Consider the following 18719-nt stretch of genomic DNA (forward strand, 5'->3'; position numbering starts at 1 on the left):
TGCTCCCATCAAAGGCCAGTCCCTCCACACATACTATGAAGGAGCCTTACTCTACCAACAATCTCCATGCCCCCTCTTTTGTTTCCAGTCTCATTCTCATGTCCATACCCCTTCCCATTGGCCCTTAATGTACCCTAAGTTATAGGGGAAAAAAATCTAGAAGTAAAATTGGCAGTCATGTGTTGGGGAAATTTGGAAGTTAAGATGGCGCTTAGATTTTCAATGTGGTTGCTGGGAGGAGCAGTAGCTGAGTAGCTCAGTTACTTGCTGAGATAGTAAATAAGAGGAAGAACAAGTCTTCGTGGGAAAGAAGTCAAGTGGAGATGGTTGGGTTTGACAACATCCAAGTTGATCTGCTGGGCAAATGGGCCCAGAGTTTAATGTCAGGGCTCAAGTAAGGTTTGAAAGTCATCAGTGTGCCCATCATGAAAGAAGAAAAAATTGCCCAGGCAGCAAGCTCAGGATAAAACCCCAGAGGATCCCAAAGTTTCACAATTAGCAGAAGAGCAAGGATTCACAATGGAGGCAGAAGAAAAGTTCACACGGTAAATTAGGAAATAGAAGGGTCATGGAAGGCAAGCGAGCAGAGAATTTAAAAGTTTTTTTTTTAATGTTTATTTATTTTTTAGAGAGAGAGAGAGAGAGAGCAGGGGAGGGGCAGAGCGGGAGGGGGACACAGAACTGGAAGCAGGCTCCAGGCTCCGAGCTGTCGGCACAGAGCCCAATGTGGGGCTCGAACCCACAAATAGTGAGATCATGACCTGAGACAAAGTCGGATGCTTAACTGACGGAGCCACCCAGGCACCCCTAAAGAGGGCAGAGAATTTAATGACTGAGTGAGTGAGTAGTCAACAAATTTGACAGACAGCACCATCGATATAAAGACTGGATTGAGCATTCATCTAGCAAAGCAACACAAAGACCACAGGGAAGCTGTTAAAGCGGGTGCTGCTAGTACCTGGCCTATGGCCCCTCGCCTTTACCACTGTGTGCACACTGGCTGAAATTCCAGATGCCTTTCTCTGCCTGTAGGCTCTTTCCTGCTACAGCAGCTCACTTTGCCATCTGCTTGGCAGGCCAGAAGTGTCAAGGAATTAACACTATCCTCAAAGCAGCATTAGTTGACCAATGACTGATGGCCTGGTGTATAAATACCCCAGCTCTTTCACCCCTTGGTTGGGAAAACTGAGTGCATGTCCTACATTAGCAACTAGGGCTCCCTAGCAGGACTAAGCCCTGGGAGCCCACAGTGAGAACTGGTTTGATAACACACTCTCTATCAGCTGCTTCCCTTTCTGTCTCACTTCCCCATTCCTCCAGCATTCCCTCCCTCCCCCTCCCCCCAAATGAACTGCTTGCCCGAGCATTGTTGCTTCTGGAGGAACCTGCACAGGAGAGATTTCAGTGAGGTGCTATGGGAAGAATCAGGGCACAGTCAGTTGAGGAGTAAATGCAATTTAGAGAAGTAAAGGTGATAAATTTACGCTACTTTTTTTTTTTTAATTTGCCTGAGAAGAGGAGAGACCAGACAGGGCCAGAGATGAACTCAGTCATTATGAGATGACTGAGCATGTTTAAAAGCTAAAGCACTTTCTCTTGAGACCATAGAAAAAGGCTGAAGCTGTTGGGGAAGTGCAGCAAGACCCCGGAGGAAACACGAGTTGGGGGAGGAAGATCAAGCAGATCACACAGGAGTGGTGGAAGGAGGGGTTGACCTGATCAGGAAAAAATGCTTCCCCCTCTGGGACTGACAGAAAGGATTTAAAGACAGATGCATATCCTGATAAACATGTTGGGGCTGGTGGAGGCAAACTAGTCTGGAGAGAGGCTGGTGCTCATCCATTCATGGTGGCACCAACCCTTAAGGCTACGGGCTTCTCCTAGCTGTGCTCAGCAGCTGTCTGCCACCGTGGAGCCTTACTCTATCAACAATCAGCTGGAGGCTGGAGTAGTGCACGTAGGGCATCAACTTGATCTAGGTAAGGGATTTGTGGGATAAGCGTGGCCAGAGGATGGGCAACAATGGCATTACGGTTGTTAGAGAGAGTGGTTAACCATGTGCTCTAGACTGGGGACACGGAACCAGGCAGGAGCTGTCCAAATGGAAGAGTACCCACAGCTCATGGGACCAGAGGCCTCTCTGGCTAACCCCGGCCTCCGTGAGAGCCTGCTCTGCTCAGGCACCATGCTATGGAGACTGCCACGATGTGTAGAAGCCTGCTCCTGGACAGGAAGGGATCTATGCCTCAGGTAGAGCAAGACTCAAGAGTTCAGTCATCCAAACTCATAAAAGCAATGATGCAATCTGAGAGGCAGGCAGACCAGAGCCCGATCTGAGAGTTACCTTTCCCTAACTCCACTGTTACCTGAGAAATGGTAGATGCATTTCTGATTCTGTTTGGCTGATGAGCCCAAAAATAGATTGCCAGGGTGTAAACATTGGGATGTGATTAAGCATAATATATGCCTGGGTGCGATTTTTCCACAATCACGTAAGGAATAAATTCTTTCTAAGACATGAATACAAAGTCAATGCTTTGGTTGTGTAAACTCAGAGAGGGCTCAGAAAAGGGACCAGAAGGGTTAGTTTGGCCAGTCCTGCACAAAGAAAGAGAAAATGGTCTGCGGTTTTCCAGAAGTACAAAACGGCAGAATGTACCTCTTGGCATGAGGAAGGACAAAAAGTCATGTCGTAGAAGGGTCTGGAATAAACTTGGGTCTGCACACCTGAAAAGCAGGCAGATGCCCCTTATCTAACAGTCTGAACCTCAGCCCCAATACGTGGTTCTGTCAGTGCACACTCTCAGACCCTCAGAGTAATTGCTCTGGGCCAGCGCTCTTTGGAAGTAAGTCCTAGCTTGTCAAGTATGTAAGTATTTAGAATTGGATTGTTGTTTGGCAGTCCCAATAATTCCAAACAAACTCGAAACTATACTATTATAGATAGATAGATAGATAGATACAGATATAGATAGCATGTAGTCATTCAGTGGGTGTGTTTGTCTTAACCTTTAGAAGCAATGCCCTGTCATGCCTCGGCCAGGACAGTGCGTGGTCAATAAAATACCGAACCCTGCTTGCTTCAACTTGAGACTCAAAGCTAAAGCACCCTGTCTCCGAAAGACCAAATTCTGTGGAGAACCTGAGAGTCACTTAGAACATTTACCCTCTAGCAATACGGTTGTCTTTCTTGGGCTTTGATTTTATCACCTGCTGAAGTGAGACAAGAGAGTGAAAAAGCAAGCTGGGGAAGGAGATGAACCAGGCAGGTGGGACCCCTGAATGTGGGCCGGGATAGAGACAGCCGAGCTCAGCGTGGTTCCTGGAGGGAAGAACAACATCACCGAGGGAGGGGCCGCTCCGAAATCCCATCCGGGCGGCCGGACCAGGGGCGAACGTCATTTCCTTTGATTGCCCAGAGCTTGGTGCATTGCTGTGCACATGGTCTTGATGAATAAGCTAGAAAATGCACGTGGGAAGAGATCGGTCCTCCAAGCTCCTGGTGTGCGGGGCCCAATGTGGTACAAGAAATTCTGTGAAAGAATGAGTCAAAGGCACACACAGCACTGCTCGAAGATGTGCACTTGGCCCCAGTCACTCACAGGCCACAGTGGCTTTCAGAGAACCGCAGGTCCTCCGCTCCCAAAGCAGAGCCCTGCGGGGCCAAAAGAGGCTTGGCCCAGGAAACATGTGTCAACCCTAAAGGCAAGGGTGACCTGTGAATCCTAAAATCTTGAGGAATTGAGAGTAGGCTAAATTAAGACGGAGATGCCAGGGTTTCCTCCCATCAGATATGAGAATGTTCAGTCGGGCTGCAAGGAATTCTACCAGTCCTAAGTCTTGAATATTCTCTGGTTCTTGAGATCTACCCAAAGGGGGTTACTTAGGATCCGAAAGACCTTTGTCAATATCTTTTTTAACCTTTAAAGGTCAGAATTCAGGAGTGGCACCATTTCAGAAGGGAAGTGTGCTTCAGAAAATCTTTTTTTGAGCCTGTCTTTAAGTGCAGCTTAGTAGTCTGCCTAAGAGTGAATTTTTTTCCCATTAACCTTCCTCCCACCCCTTTGATTTGGGATAGCCAACGAGTGTCAACAGGGGGAATAAACTCGTGGCAAAGCAATGGCTCTAGTGCATCTCCTCAGGGAATCTGAGAAGGAAAAATGAGGATCTCAGGAAGGGCTCAAATGGCGTATCCTCAGTGTCGTGGGACCCTATGAACAGAGGCTGCTGGGTCCCCCATCCCAGGGGAGCGACAATGGCTGAGGAGGCAAGGACAGCCCGATACCCACTGAGAACAGTTAACTGAGGGAAGCAAATCACACCAGCCTCTTGAGTTCCGCTGGGTAGAGACAGATGAACTTGGCATTCACGGTCTTCCTCTCCTATCCATGTCCTGCTTGAACTCCCAGCCACCCAAGCAGCCGTCACACAACTCACTACACATGGTGTGGCTTGAAGCCACCCCCGCAGGTGACAGGCCTCGTACCCAATTGGTTTTCTCTACTTCTCACACTTCCTAACCACTCCCATATATCACAACTTACCTGACCAGGCCCCCTGGACTCAGGCCCCTTGGGGAGCCCTCATTAAGGACTCGGTAACCGGGCACACAGCTTCCTATTCCAGAGTTAGACACTGGCGGGCTCTTACCTCCTTCACAAACTAACCTCACCCCATCTTGCACCTTTCTAATGCTCTCACTTTTAGTGCCACGCATGTGGCCCCTTCCACATGTCTTTACTGCACATCACAGACAACGTGGGTCACTTATTTATGGATGACGTAGGTCAGCGCTTCTCAAAGGGTGGTCCGCATACCAGCGGAGTCGCTATGCTGGGGTGGAGGTGTTGCTTGTTGGAAAGGCAGATCTCCAGATCTCATGGGTCACCCAAGGAACTGGATTCTCTGGGGGGGGGGGGGGGGGCGTCTTTAATCCGCTCCTCCGTGGATTCTTCTGCATAGTACATCAGTAAACAGCAAGTGACATGCACCCCGAGTAACGGGCTATGCAGAGTAAGGATGAGAATCTCAAACACAATTAGCGCCCGCCATTAACCTACAAAGCAGCTTCATTTCCACATATTAAAAGAACTAAACAATTGGCCTGCCATGCGTGTGGGCAGGGACTATATGGGAAATCTCTGTACCCTCCACTCCATTTTGCTGTGACCCTAAAACTGCTCTAAAAATGAAGTCTATTTAAAAAAAAAAAAAGCTGACCCTCCTGAGATGAGACAGACAAACACATCTCTGCCTCACCTTCTCTCTGCATAGCTTCCTTTTTATTCTCTACTTACCCTAGCCTAACCTCCTCTGTGAAGCCCAGATGGGTCGAACGCTGTTCCAGGCTCCCATAGCCCCAGCGTACTTACTAATTATGACAATGTTGAGGTACGTACACCCTACACGGTGACCAACTACTCCCTTGTTTCATCCTGGTGAGTCACAACCTGACTTGCTCGCTGCCGTATCCCCATCCCCCCACCATGATATATGGAACTCTGTGGAATGCATTGTTTGTTGGATGAGTGCACAAGTGAATGAATGATGTTGCTGCTGAGATTAACAGCAGCTGAAGTGTGTCAGGGGGACGGGTGGACAAACTAGCTGAACCTCTCCTTTTCTACACGTGTGCATCTATCCCTGGAGTCACCCTTCTTGTCTCTGAGGCACAGCGATGGAGGGCCTCATGTACGTGCTCTGTTTCTGGGGTGGCTATTCTGAGTTTATACAGTAATCGGTTGCAGTCCTCTCGGACCAAAGAAGCAACGGCTACTGTCCCCTGAAGGACTACACCCGCAGCTCCATGAGGAAAACAGAAGCCACACTAGGTATTTCAACCATGGGGATTTAATGCAGGGAATTGACAGGGGTTGGGTAAGGCCAACAGAGGGCCATTGAGGTAACCCAGACGTTAGTAAACATAGGACGCAGCTACTAACCTTAGGGCTGGGGCAACAAAAGGGAAGAGATGGTGTTACCAGAACCTAGAAGCTTTGATGGGGGACCCCCCACGGCTGGTGCCCGGCCCTCTGTGGGGGCTGCTGCGCGGCGGCTGCTTGGACTTCTGAGGGGGGCGCTGCTTGGCTGGTGGTGGTCGGACCTCTGGGCGGGGGCGCGGTTGACGCTCGGACCTCGGAGGGGACCGTGGCTTGGCCGGTGCTCTGACCACCGCGGGGGGTGCCGCTGGCTGTTGCTTGGGCCTCTGAGGGGATGTTGCCCGGCGGCTGGTGCTGAGGGGGCCAAAAGAAGCTGGAGGCTGGAGCCATGGCTCTCCTCTGCTGCTTAAGGGATGCTGACAGGAGCTGGAAACAGGGAGGCAGGCCCTGCCCCCCCCTCCCACCTTCCAATCGCCCTCCAGTACCTTCCGAACCTAACAGGGAGCCAACCGCAGGGCACTGGGGGAAGAGCGGCCCAGACTCGCGGAGCAGAGCAGGACGGGGCGTGGAGCCAGCGCCCAGCCGGATGCTGAGTGGACAGTGCAGCCCACTTACCTGGTCTTCTGGCAGGCACAGCAGATCCAGTCCTCTTCTTTCTTCTGGTAGAAGCAGCCACTTTTACAGATGCTGTACTTCCGATCCACGATCTCCCGTTTGGAGTTGAGGAAGGTGAATGGTGGGCAGCAATGTATGCTGAAGTGCTCCGAAAACTTCTGGTTCTTGGAGAGTCTGGGGCCCTCCTTAACCGTTTTCTGACTCATCTCACTAGAAGTCATTGATGCGAGGAGAGGTGGGGAGACACGAAACAGCACGTCAGGGGGGAGCTTTCTACTCCAGGAGCCTAGGGCCGGCCATTCCCGCGGTCCAAAATTCACATTCAGCCTTGTCCTACACCCTGAATCTGGAAACTCAGTTTCTGGCCCAGCTCTACAGAAAGGGATTCAGGGCTTATTAATTTTTTATTGGCCTACTTTTCAATCATGTTTTCCGAAAACGGACACTTTTTAACTTACGTGTCAATGACCCGTTTAGGATAGGAAAAATATTACAAAACCAAACACACTTGTGGAAAAATAATATTCTAGGTTTCAGAAAGACCTCTTCTTTAAAATAATGATAATGATAATAATAATAGGTTGGTACTAAAACTGTGGTCACTGTTGATACAAAAAAATACTACACGGTCATGAAAAAGAACAGTCGCCATGTTTCCATCTCACGAACACAATGTTGAACCAACAAAAGGCTGAACACAAAGGAATATAAGCTGTATGATTCGATTCACATGAGGCTCAAAAACAGGGAAAGCTTAGTCTATAGTGCTAGAAATCCGAACGTAGCTATGTTTGGAGAAGGTGAGGTCTGGCAAGAAAGGGGCATCAAAGTGCCGGCCGGGGGCAGATGTTCTGGGTCTTGATCTAAGAGGTGATTGCTTGGGTGTGCGTGTATGTACAAATTCAGTGAGCTACACACTTAATTTTTGTGCATCTCACTATTTACTTGGGTTAAAAAGAAAGAGGAGAAGGAGGAAGATGGGGAGGAGGAGGAAATCAAAGAGAAGTTTGAGTCTTGAAAAAAACCTCCCAAACAGGGGTAAAAAATTGAATCACTACAACACCCTTTTGGACAAATGCAGTAATTGTCTCACCTAACACCACAACACTGTAGCACGCAGGGCATGTAAATGACTATTAATCAATTAAGAGTCAACAAATACACACGGTGACATGCATATATTAGACACTGAGAAAGTCCTTGCTCTCAACAAACCCAAGGTCAAGGTAGACACACAGCTGTGCCGTCCGTAATTACAAACAGTGTGATGGTGATCAGTAGACGTATGTACAAAGGTCGAGGGAAGCACACTGAGAAGGGATGAATTGTTTGAAGACAGAACAGATGATCTGGGTTTTAAGGATGAATACATTAAAAACAACTGTGTTACTCTGAGGGGGTATGTTCATTGTTTCAGGACATTCATGTGGAAGGTGGGTGGGTATCCAAAACACAGCAGCTACAGCCGCCATCTTGAGAGTCCCTCACCTCTGGAAGAAGCACAGCCTTGGGAATGGATGTGATGAGTAGGAACTGAGCAAGAAGCCAGGCCAGGGAAGGCTCCCAGGAGGGGTGAAGGAGTGGGCCTACCTTCACACTTCAGGGAGAGGGGCAAGGGAGGAAGGAACGGCAGAGGCAGCCAGAGAGGTGGGAGGAGTAGCAGCCTCTTAGAAGAGAAATTTCCAAATTTGCAGAGGAGATGGGCAACAGTTCTCAAAGAAACCCTCGGTGCCAACAGGCATTTTTAGAACAATGAGAAACTGAAGTTGATTTTTAGGGTCTGATTCATTGTCAAATACTTAAAGACATGACAAATCCTTACCCATACCCTACACAGTGTGGCAAAAAGTTCAGCTCAGCTTTGAAAATGAAGAAACACTGCAAGACTAACCTGTAGGAGTCATTTCTTTTCACTCCTGACACATGGAGACAATGTTATCTGGCTTTTCACAGTCAACCCAGACACCCTCCCCCAATCCCTCCAGCTTTCTGGAATCCTCTTTTCCCAAAAGGGTCAGGTATTCAGCACAAACAGCAGAAAATCTAGCACTTGCCCCAAATTTTTAAGAATGACTGGCATGGGGTAAAAGGGGGACTTAAAATCTCTTGTGACTCTGAGTCCCCGCTCTGACTGAACTCTCAATTCCTACCCACCTGACGTGATGCCTTGGCCCACCCCATGCCTGTCCAGACCCGCACCCAGCCATTTCTTCCCCCAGCACATCAAGGGAAATTTCTTAAATTCTCATTCCATGACATTTCTCACCCTCTGCCTTCCCCAACCATGTCCAGCAGGGGGCAGCCTCACCTCCTGCTACCCTCCGTGTGTGATTCCCTAAAGGAAAAGAGGTTCTCTTCCGTGGAACCTTGACATTCTTCCAGGACAACCAGCTGACAATCTACCCCCTCCCCCCCCCACCCCCCGCCTTACCTTAGTATAATATTTATAGTCTGTGGAAAGGCTCTGGCTACTATTTCTCCTCGTAGTGGAAATGCAGCGTTTAGCTAGGGTACGTGATTAATTGCATCTGCGCACTGCCTCTCCAACTCTGCCCGCACCATGTTCCAGTTCAGGAATGTTGAACCCCACACGCTAAGCAACAGCAATACACACGCGAGTCATTCTTTCCCAACACTCCAGGCTTACTAGTATATTAGTTATAACCACAAATAACAGCACAGGAAAGAACTCACATTTACTGAGCACCCATTGTATGGTGGTTGCTTTCTATACTTTACCTCCTTCTATAACATGGGCATTATCACCAACAAACTAAAGACGGGAGAAGCTAAAAATCATGACCAACTTCATAAAGCCAGAAAGAAGCAGACAGGGGATGTGAATCCATGTCTGCGTGACCCCAACATCCCTGTCCTTTGACGAGGTCCAACACTGTCCGTGCCTTGCTGTGCTCAACCCTCCTCTCCCCCAAAAGACTGGACCTTGGGGGGCTGGAAATGGGCCAGATAATGGGATAAGGCTGCATAGATGCAAGAGTCTATGTCTTGGGGTGAGAAAGACTGTAAGTTGGGAAAACAGCTCACCGAAGAAGGAAGGATAGAGACTGGGCTTGGGGACATCACACAATATGGCGGCCTAGACCTCCCTGCCAGAGCAAGAAACACATGATGGGGCACTGGGATGTAAACCCCTAGTGTCCTGAAGACAGTGTGTCCCACGGGTGCTTCCTCTGGCCTTCCCCAATTGGCCCTTAATGGGTTTTAAAATCTATATTTACTGTTGAAAAGTAGAAAACTTGGATGGATAAAAACAACAAAAATCCCATAGTTAACCACTTACAAAATATTTGGACATTTTTTTATTTGGTAATATTTAGAAATAAATATATAGTTAATAAAAAGCAGGACCATACCTTACATACTCTTCAGATTTATATACTTGGAAAATCATCCATTTTAAGCTTTACAGATATACACATTATTTATAGTATTCTTACGCTTTTTTTAAAATTCTTTTTAACGTTTATTTATTTTTGAGACAGAGAGAGACTGAGCATGAACAGGGGAGGGGCAGAGAGAGAGAGGGAGACACAGAATCAGAAGCAGGCTCCAGGCTCTGAGCCATCAGCCCAGAGCCCGACGCAGGGCTTGAACTCACGGACCGCGAGATCGTGACCTGAGCTGAAGTCAGACGCCCAACCGACTGAACCACCCAGGCTCACCTATTCTTACGCTTTTTAAATCTGTGATAATTTTTATAGTTACAGCCCCCTTTATAGTTCATATCATTGATTTGCATCTTGTCTCATTTTTCTTAATTCATCTTGCCAGTAGTTTTCCTACTTTATTATTCTTTTCAAAAACAAGCTCTTGGTTTTCTTGCTTGTCTTTGCTCTTTTTAATTTTTTTTCTAGTTCATTAATTTCTGTAGGGATGTATTATTTTCTTCCATTTTTTTCTAGGTTTATGTCCTTGGGTCTTTTTTTTCTATATTCTTTTTTTTTTTTTTTTAATGTTTATTTTTAAGTAATCCCTACACCCATCATGGGGCTCAAACTCATGACCCTGAGATCAAGAGTCACATGCTCTTCTGACTGAGCCCACCAGTCAATAGAGAATTGACTCTCTATTCTTGAGTCAAACATTTCTCACATAGGCTTTTACGGCTACAACTTTCCCAGTAAGTACAACTTTAGCTGGATACCACGAGTATTACCGTAAGCCATTGTCACTCCATTTTAAATATGACTGAGTTCTTTGATTTATCCATTGTTTTTAAAAATCTGTTGCGAAATTTCCAAGTGCGCATTGACTTCTAATTTTAATGCATTCTAGTCAGGGAAAGTGGTCTGTACGATAATGACTCTTTGATAATTGTTGAGATTTGCTTTATTAGTCAGTATTTTTAAATGTCCCACATGTGCTTGAAAGGATGGTCTTTTCCAGAACAATTTGGAATTATCTATGCTTGGGCACAGCAGCCATATTGGATCATGGCTCAGCCCGACAAGGAAGCCATGTTGAGGAACACAAAGCCTGGAGGAGCCTGAGTCTGAGGACCGTGGAGCTGCTGTTCTAGGCCTGACTCTCAGACACTGAATATCTTTTACATGAGAGACAAAGTTGCATCTCCTTTAAACCACTATTATTTCAGTTGCAAGCGTGTACAATTCAAATTAAAATGCTCAGTTTCCTCATCTAAAAGAGGGTGTCTTCGTCCATATAGGCTACCATAACAAGATATTGTAAACTGGGTGGTGTACAAACAACAAAAAATTATTTCTCAAAGTTCTGGAGGTTGGGGGGTCCAAGATCAAGTTGCCAGCAGATTCCATGTCCAGCGAGAAGCCCCCTCCTGGTTCAGAAGTGGCATTTTTCTTGCTGCGTCCTCATGTAGTGGAATGAGAAAGGGAGCTCTCTGGGGTCTCTTGTATGAGGACTCTAACTCCATTCATTAGGGCTCCAACTCTCATGAAGCTCTTCCCAAAGGTCTACTCCTAACACAATCACATTGGAGATTAGATTTCAACATATGAATGTGGGGGGACACAAACATTCAGTCCGTAACGGAAGGGAAGAACAAATAATAATAATGTTTAGGAGATGCCTGGCCGGCTCAGTCAGTAGAGGCTGTGACTCTTGATCTCAGGGTGGTGAGGTTAAGCCCCACGTTGGGCATGGAGCCTACGTAAAAAGTTTTTTTAAAATAATGCTTGAATCAGCAGCCCTTTGAAGATAATAAATAGGAAGAGAACCTAGCACTGTACCTAATGCAAATAATTTGCTTAATAAGTTCCATTTCCCTCTCTCGAGAATTCCTTCGAATGGTCTAATTCTATGACTTTGTCAGACACATTCTCTAAGAATCTCAATGTGTATCTCTGATGACATTTAATCCAAACATGAATTACATCTTTACTGACATTAGTGGCTAATGGCAAATCTTTATAAACACTACACGATGTTTTCACAAAAGATATCAGCTACTTGTGGGGCGCCTGGGTGGCTCAGTCGGTTAAGCATTCGACGTTGCAGCTCAGGTCATGATCTCACAGTCCATGAGTTTGAGCCCCGCATCAGGCTATGTGCTGACAGCTCAGAGTCTGGGTCCTGCTTCGGATCCTATGTCTCCCTCTCTCTCAGCCCCTCCCCCACTTGCACTCTGTCTCTCTGCCCCCCCCCCAAAAAAACATTAAAAAAATAAATTTAAAAAAACATTTAAAAAAAGATATCATCTAATTGCACAGCAAAGATAATATGAACTATCTGGCAGGATGAAGAATTTTAATTCAAAACTGTAAAATATTGTCTCAAGGCTTTCCAGATGTTTCCACAGACTCTAAAACTAAAGAGGAGGGAGTGCCTGGGTGGATCAGTTGGTTGAGCGTCCATCTTTGGCTCAGGTCATGATCTCCCAGTTCATGGCTTTGCACTGGCAGTGCAAAGCCTGCTTGGGATTCTCTGTGTCCCTCTCTCCTTGCCCCTCCCCTGCTTATGCTTTCTCTCTATATATCTCTCAAAAATGAATAAACATTAAATTTTTTTTAAAGAATAAAAGAGGAGGGAAAGTAAGACAGGTATTTGAAGAAGAAGAAAAAGGAAAGGAAGGAGAGGAACCAAAGAGAGGGGAACAAGAACCCCCCCCCACCCCTGCCATTATTTATTGACTACCTGCTATGTCCCAGATGCTTTATAGCCATCATTTCTAATTTCCAAAGTAATCCTTCTAGCTAGTCCCTACTTAACCCATATTAGAGATGAAGAAATCAAGGCCTGAAGAAGTAAGCTCTCCAATATCATATAATACTACTAATAATAAAATAGCAAACTCATTTCTGTCCATTTGACTAGTTGACTGCCAATATCCACTCTTCCCTTCAGTAAGAAACCTGAATTTTGTTTGGCGAGTTAATGTAATGTCAAGTTAAGTACATACAACTGTGTGATCACATTGTAGCCAATGAGATATAGACAAAAGTCCATGAAGAACGTGACCTTTCTTTAGTAATAGGCTTTATTCAAGAAGGGACTGCCCCCTGGTGAATGCAACTCAGCTGTTCCCCCATTCCCAAGTGGTAAGATTATTTCAAGCCCTTGGACCTTGGTCCATAGGGCTCCTTCCCGCAGCTTCCTACCAACCCAACAATTACACAGCAAAACACCTCCATCATCTTTGCTCAAAAGCAAGTCACTCCTTCAAAACTTTGCAGAGCCTTCCCTTCCGCCAAAAAGAAATGGTAGCTTCTCCCTCTTTCCAGCGCCAACTTTGTGTGCTATACATAATTTTAAGAAAGCATCTGGAAATTGTATGTTATGCCTGCTTCACCACCTCTTTAAATTTTCTGTCCTTGGAGGCTTGTTCAATGCCTGATTCAGAACAGGTGTTCAGTTGATACTTGATTAAAATGAGAGAATGAATAAGGACATTTCTCACAAGTGCTGCCTGTCCCCCGATGCTCTTTAGCAGTCCCCTCATCCCCGCAGGGACCTCTGCTCTGGCTCAGGCAACAGAATCTGTTCGATGAGAGGGGCAACACAGGAAGGGACCTTTCCACCTGACCTTGAAAGTTATAAAACTGGGCTCTTTAGAAAGAGCATTTCCAAAGACTCTGTGAACCTGCTACATCTTTTCTTAATTCATGCAAATTAATTAGCAAGCTTTAGTCAACACACACATTTAATTACACATCTTAGAGATGGCACTAGCATCTCTGTATTTAAACATGTGTTTAAACATGGCTTCACTTTTCCCTAAGGGGACTGCAGGTGGCTACTAGGACCTTAAACGTAAGGTAGATTTTCTTGGATGGAGCTAGAGTGCATTATGCTAAGCAAAATAAGTCAGTCAGAGAAAGACAAATACTATATGATTTCACTCATATGTGGAATTTAAGAAACAAAACAGATGAACACATAGGAAGGTGAGGCAGGGGGAGAGAAGAGAAGGAAACAAACCACAAGAGACTCTTAACGATAGAGAACAAACGGGGTTGCTGGAGGGAGATGGGTGGGTGATGGGCTAGATGGGTGATGGGTACAAAAGGAGGGCACTTGTGATGAGCACTGAGTGTTGTTTGCAAGTGATGAATCACTGAATTCTACTCCTGAAACCAATATTGCTCTGTATGTTAACTAAAATTTAAATTTAAAACATAGATCCAAAAACTAAAATGGATTTCAGGGGTGCCTGGGTGGCTCAGTCGGTTAAGCATCTGACTTCAGCTCAGGTCATGATCTCACAGTTCGTGAGTTCGAGCCCCGCGTCGGGGTCTGTGCTGATGGCTCGGAACCTGGAGCCCGCTTCACATTCTTTGTCTCCCTCTCTCTCTGTCCCTCCCCTGTTCGTGCTCTGTCTCTCTCTCTCTCTCAAAAATAAACAAACATTAAAAAAAAAATTTAATACTTAAAAAATTAATAAATAAATAAAATGGATTTTCTTCCTCCCATCCATCTGCCCTTCCTACCATGTTTTCTTAAAAGAGAATTGTAGGTATTTAATAGAAGTGGAATGTCGCCCTTGTCCTGGGCCGTCCCTCTGACAAGGAAAGACAATGCAAGCAGTGAGCTGATGTGGCAGCACAGGAAGTCAAATGTGGAAATGGGTACAGGCTCTGTGAAGAGTGGACACAGGTCAGCACTTGGGAAACACACTAGTCCTTCAGTTCTTAGCAGTCAGATCCTCAGAGCCATGAGCAAAGGTCTGCACTTATCTTGTTTAAGGAACTCAACGTGCGAAGCACAGGAAGCAAGCCTTCACCCCGATCATCTAGGGCAGGAAGCCCGTGTGAGAACAATACTCTGGCTTCAGATATCAAGACTCCAAAAGGGAGACAATGATCCGTCCCGAGGACTTAATGTGTCATATGGATTAAGGAATGGGATGTTTAATATGCGCTTAGGGAAAACTTTTCATTAAAAAACGAAGCAAGAAATTCTTAATTTATTTAAAATCAGCTCTGTTGTATCCCCCAGAAAGGACTTTTTTCATCTCACTATAATGGCATAATTGGTGTAGCTGTATTGGCTGGGAAAGGAGAGAGAAAACTAACTTCTGAATTCATTCCACCGTGATCACTTCTGGCATAAATTATCTCTTCCTAATAAGTGGTCAGTTAAAGTTCAGCTCCCGGGCAGAACTATTCCCCACCTCCCTCTGATCCTTCTCATGGTGGATAAGGGTACAGGGAGGCTGACAGTCCTCATGGTGACGAGGGAAGGGGTGGCTGGTCTGGGTAGTGTCCTCGTCTGCTGGCCATGGGGTGCCATAGCATTAATGACACAAGTTACTGCTGATCCCACCAAGCCACTGCTCATCAGCGTCCCTGCTCAGTAACCCCCTATTCTGCTTGAGCTGAATAGGTGGACCTCTCAGCTTCTCCATGTCTACTCAAGGTAACCCCTGGTTCCCACGCATGAGCTACGGGTGGGGAACGGAGAACCCTATCTATCTTGGGGCCATTGGCCTAGACAGCTCCCCAGCCAAACTTGTGCACTCACTCATGGGCCACATTGGACATTGGAGGCTGACGGCAGGCCTCTCCCAGGGACTTGAAGCCTCTCCTCACTGTTCCTGTGTGTCAGTAGGTCCTCCCCATCACCACTCCCACACACCCCACACGCATACACACAATTTCACACCTATCTGGACCTTTCTACGACACCCTACCACATCCCCTGCTATGATTCTCAGGCTTCATCTGGAGAAAAGAGAGAACATGAATCCTTGTTCCTTAACTTTCCCTCTCTCCCCCAACCTTGAATGAGCTTCACAAGGTGAAGAGTTCCTGCAGAAATTTGCAAAGTGGAGAAGGCTTGAGCAAATAAGGACATATTCTTCCTAGACCTTTTCTTTCCTTTACTCAACTCCTCCTGATACATGGTTATAGATTCTCATTAAATCCCTCCCCCCCACCCCACCCCCCGCCACCCTCTCTGCCTTCAAGCGATTAGGAAATCGGTAAGGAAGGGATGGAAAGTACCAGCAATTGCAATTCTCATAGACTAGTTTCAAGAACAAGATGAAATGGCTGGTATTTTTTTCTTAATTTTGTTTAACTTTTATTCATTTTTGAGAGAGCATGAATGAGGGAGGAGCAGAGAGAGAGAGAGACAGAGAGACAGAGAGAGAGAATCTGAAGCAGTCTCCAGGCTCTGAGCTGTCAGCACAGAGCCCGACGTGAGGCCCGAATCCACAAACCATGAAATCATGACCTGAACCGAAGTCAGACGCTGAAACGACTGAGCCACCCAGGCGCCCCTGAAATGTCTGGTATTTAAAATACTAGGGGCACCTGGGTGACTCAGTCCATTCAACGTCCGACTTCGGCTCAGGTCATGATCTCACGGTTCATGGGTTCGAGCTCCACATCACATTCTGCACTGACTACTGGGATATCTCTCTTCCCCCCCGCCCCCCTGTCCTTCCCTGGCTCACACACTCTCTCTCTCTCTCTCTTTCTCTCTCTCAAAAATAAGTAAAAATAAAAAGGTTAAAAAAATAAATAAAAATAAAATAAAATACTAAATTAGGCGCACCTGGCTGGCTCAGTCAGTGGAGTATCGTGACCCTTCAAGGTTGTGAGTTTGAGCCCCACATTGGGTGTAGAGATTAGTTAAAAATAAAATCTTAAAAATAAATAAAATAAAATAAAATAAAATACTAAATTATCTTGGAGCATGGAGAATTAACTTCAAGTGCTTAAAATATTTATAAATCTTGAATGAATTTCTGTTAAACTTACCTCCACTTTACAATTTAACATTTACTCTGAAAAGCAAAGCCCTTGAGAGCAATAAACTCTTTTAACCTTTCATCCCTTGAGAGGAGACAGACATAAAATACATTTTCAGTAATAATGTAAGAATATGGAGGGAAAAAATTGTAAATGGGTTTTTACTTACTGGGAGGGACATTCTCTGGGGACAATGGTAGGAAAACCCCCAGCTTCATTCCTGCATGTTCCCCCAGAAACAGGGGACGGTCTTTCAAGAAGTTGTCAGAACAGAAAAAGGACAGCATTCATTATTCTACACATTTCTTAAAATCAGGCTGGCTTTTTTTTTTTTTTTAATCAGGCTAGCTTATTAAAAAGAGAAGGGAGGCAAGGGGATTTCCTAGCGTTTTTGTGCAAATACAGTGGAATCGGTCACACTTTGATTTTTGTTGAATTATTAATATTTTATAATTGATTAATCATGGAATTATTCATTGGCCATTTGAAGATTGACTGAATATTAGGCAGCCCTTTCACAAGGTGAAAGAGATTGTACTGACATAGAAAACATGTCCAAAATATCCAGTGAAGGCCACAGGAAGCTAGATTATGTATTGCATGGCATTGACTCGGGGCACCCAGCCAGCCCAACTAAAACCAGCTGACGATCTATATGATAGTCTCTCAAGTACCCCCGGACACCTCCAAAGCTAGCAGCCTCGGTAGGGGCTGGGACAAGAGCCAGGGGGCCCTCAGCAAGGTGGCTGCACACTCAGACCCTGCCTTTATTTATTTTTTAAGATTTTATTTTTTAGTAACCTCTACACCCAACGTGGGGCTTGAACTCACAACCCCATGATCAAGAGTCACGTGCTTTTCCAAATGAGCCAGCCAACCACCCCGCAGACCCCGTCTTGAAGAGATGAGATACTGGTCCTCTGGAGACCTCAAGCAATCTTGGGCAAATCTTCAAGCTGGCGAGCTCCCTCTGACGTGCAGGAGGGGCTTTTAGAACAGTTTGTGACCACAGTGGACTCCAATGACAGAGGGGGCCAGGTGACATCAGGCTGTCACATGTAAAAATTATACACAGCAAAAGACCCGAAGTAAATGTGGCCAAACACAACACCACCCCTCAGCCATCCATTCGAACATTTACCGAATGCTGAAGTGCTGAGGCGAACAAGACAGAGAAGGTCTGGGTGCCCATAGAGTGCAGGGGACAGGGACGGAGACTGGCCAGCCCATCTCATGAACAAGATAACACATGTATGACTGCAGCGTAATGAGGGCTCTGAAGGAAAGGAGTGGGATACTAAAAGACAGTACAGCAGCGAGACCACTTTAGACTCAGGGGCTAAGGCGGGGCTCCTGAAGAAGAGATCATCTGTCTGAGATCTGAAGGATAAGTGGGAGCCAGAGGAGGACAGAGCTCCAGACAGAGGTCCCGAGACTTGATGTGCTGGAGAAAACAGAGGAAGGAGATGGCTGGAGCGTTGCGAGGCTTCAGGGGGAGGCGCGGGGAGGCCATGAAGGGCCTTGAAGGTGAGATAAAGAATAGGAAGAATGGAAGGCATTGAAAGATCTTGACTAGAAGAGGTAAGTCTTCCTGTTTATGTTCCGTGAAGATCCTTCGGGCTTCCTGCATTGTAGACTGGAGGCAAGGGGGAGTGGAAGCAAGGAGACCAATGACAGAGGACAGGGACTTCAGCCAGGGCAGGGGAGCAGAGGTGGATCTCGGAGGCAAAACCAATAGGACTTGAGGATGGGTCGGATGTGGGGTTCGTGGGCAGTCATCCTTGCCATGCCTATGACTTGAGCGAATGCCCAGTGGAACCATTTACTGAGGTGAGGAAAGCCGTGGGGGAGCGGGGTGAGGGTACCGTTGTGAACACTCATTTATTCAACATATCAACTGAGCACCTACTGTGCCCCAAACATGTTAAATCGGAGATGCTTATGAGGATCTAGGGGTGATGATGACACACAACAGACTAGAAGGATTGGCAGATGCCTCGAAATTGTTAAGGATCAGAGCCTAACTAGTTTC

At 46.2% G+C, this 18719-nt stretch overlaps 1 protein-coding gene across 1 annotated transcript in view; it reads right to left on the reverse strand.

Annotated features, from left to right (window-relative positions):
* The window catches only part of MOBP (myelin associated oligodendrocyte basic protein), a 38222-nt gene that overhangs the window by 6018 nt on the left and 13485 nt on the right, over positions 1-18719 (reverse strand). Inside the window, exons 3-4 of the mRNA XM_078432469.2 lie at positions 6495-6704; positions 5988-6233 (exon numbers count right to left, since the gene is read on the reverse strand). Coding sequence (XP_078288595.1) covers positions 5988-6233; positions 6495-6700 — 452 coding nt within the window. The 5' untranslated portion in view covers positions 6701-6704. The remainder of the gene's footprint in view (positions 1-5987; positions 6234-6494; positions 6705-18719) is intronic.

Source organism: Panthera onca, chromosome C2 (assembly GCF_046562875.1).
Source record: "Panthera onca isolate mPanOnc1 chromosome C2, mPanOnc1 haplotype 2, whole genome shotgun sequence".
Taxonomy (NCBI): Eukaryota; Metazoa; Chordata; class Mammalia; order Carnivora; family Felidae; genus Panthera; species Panthera onca.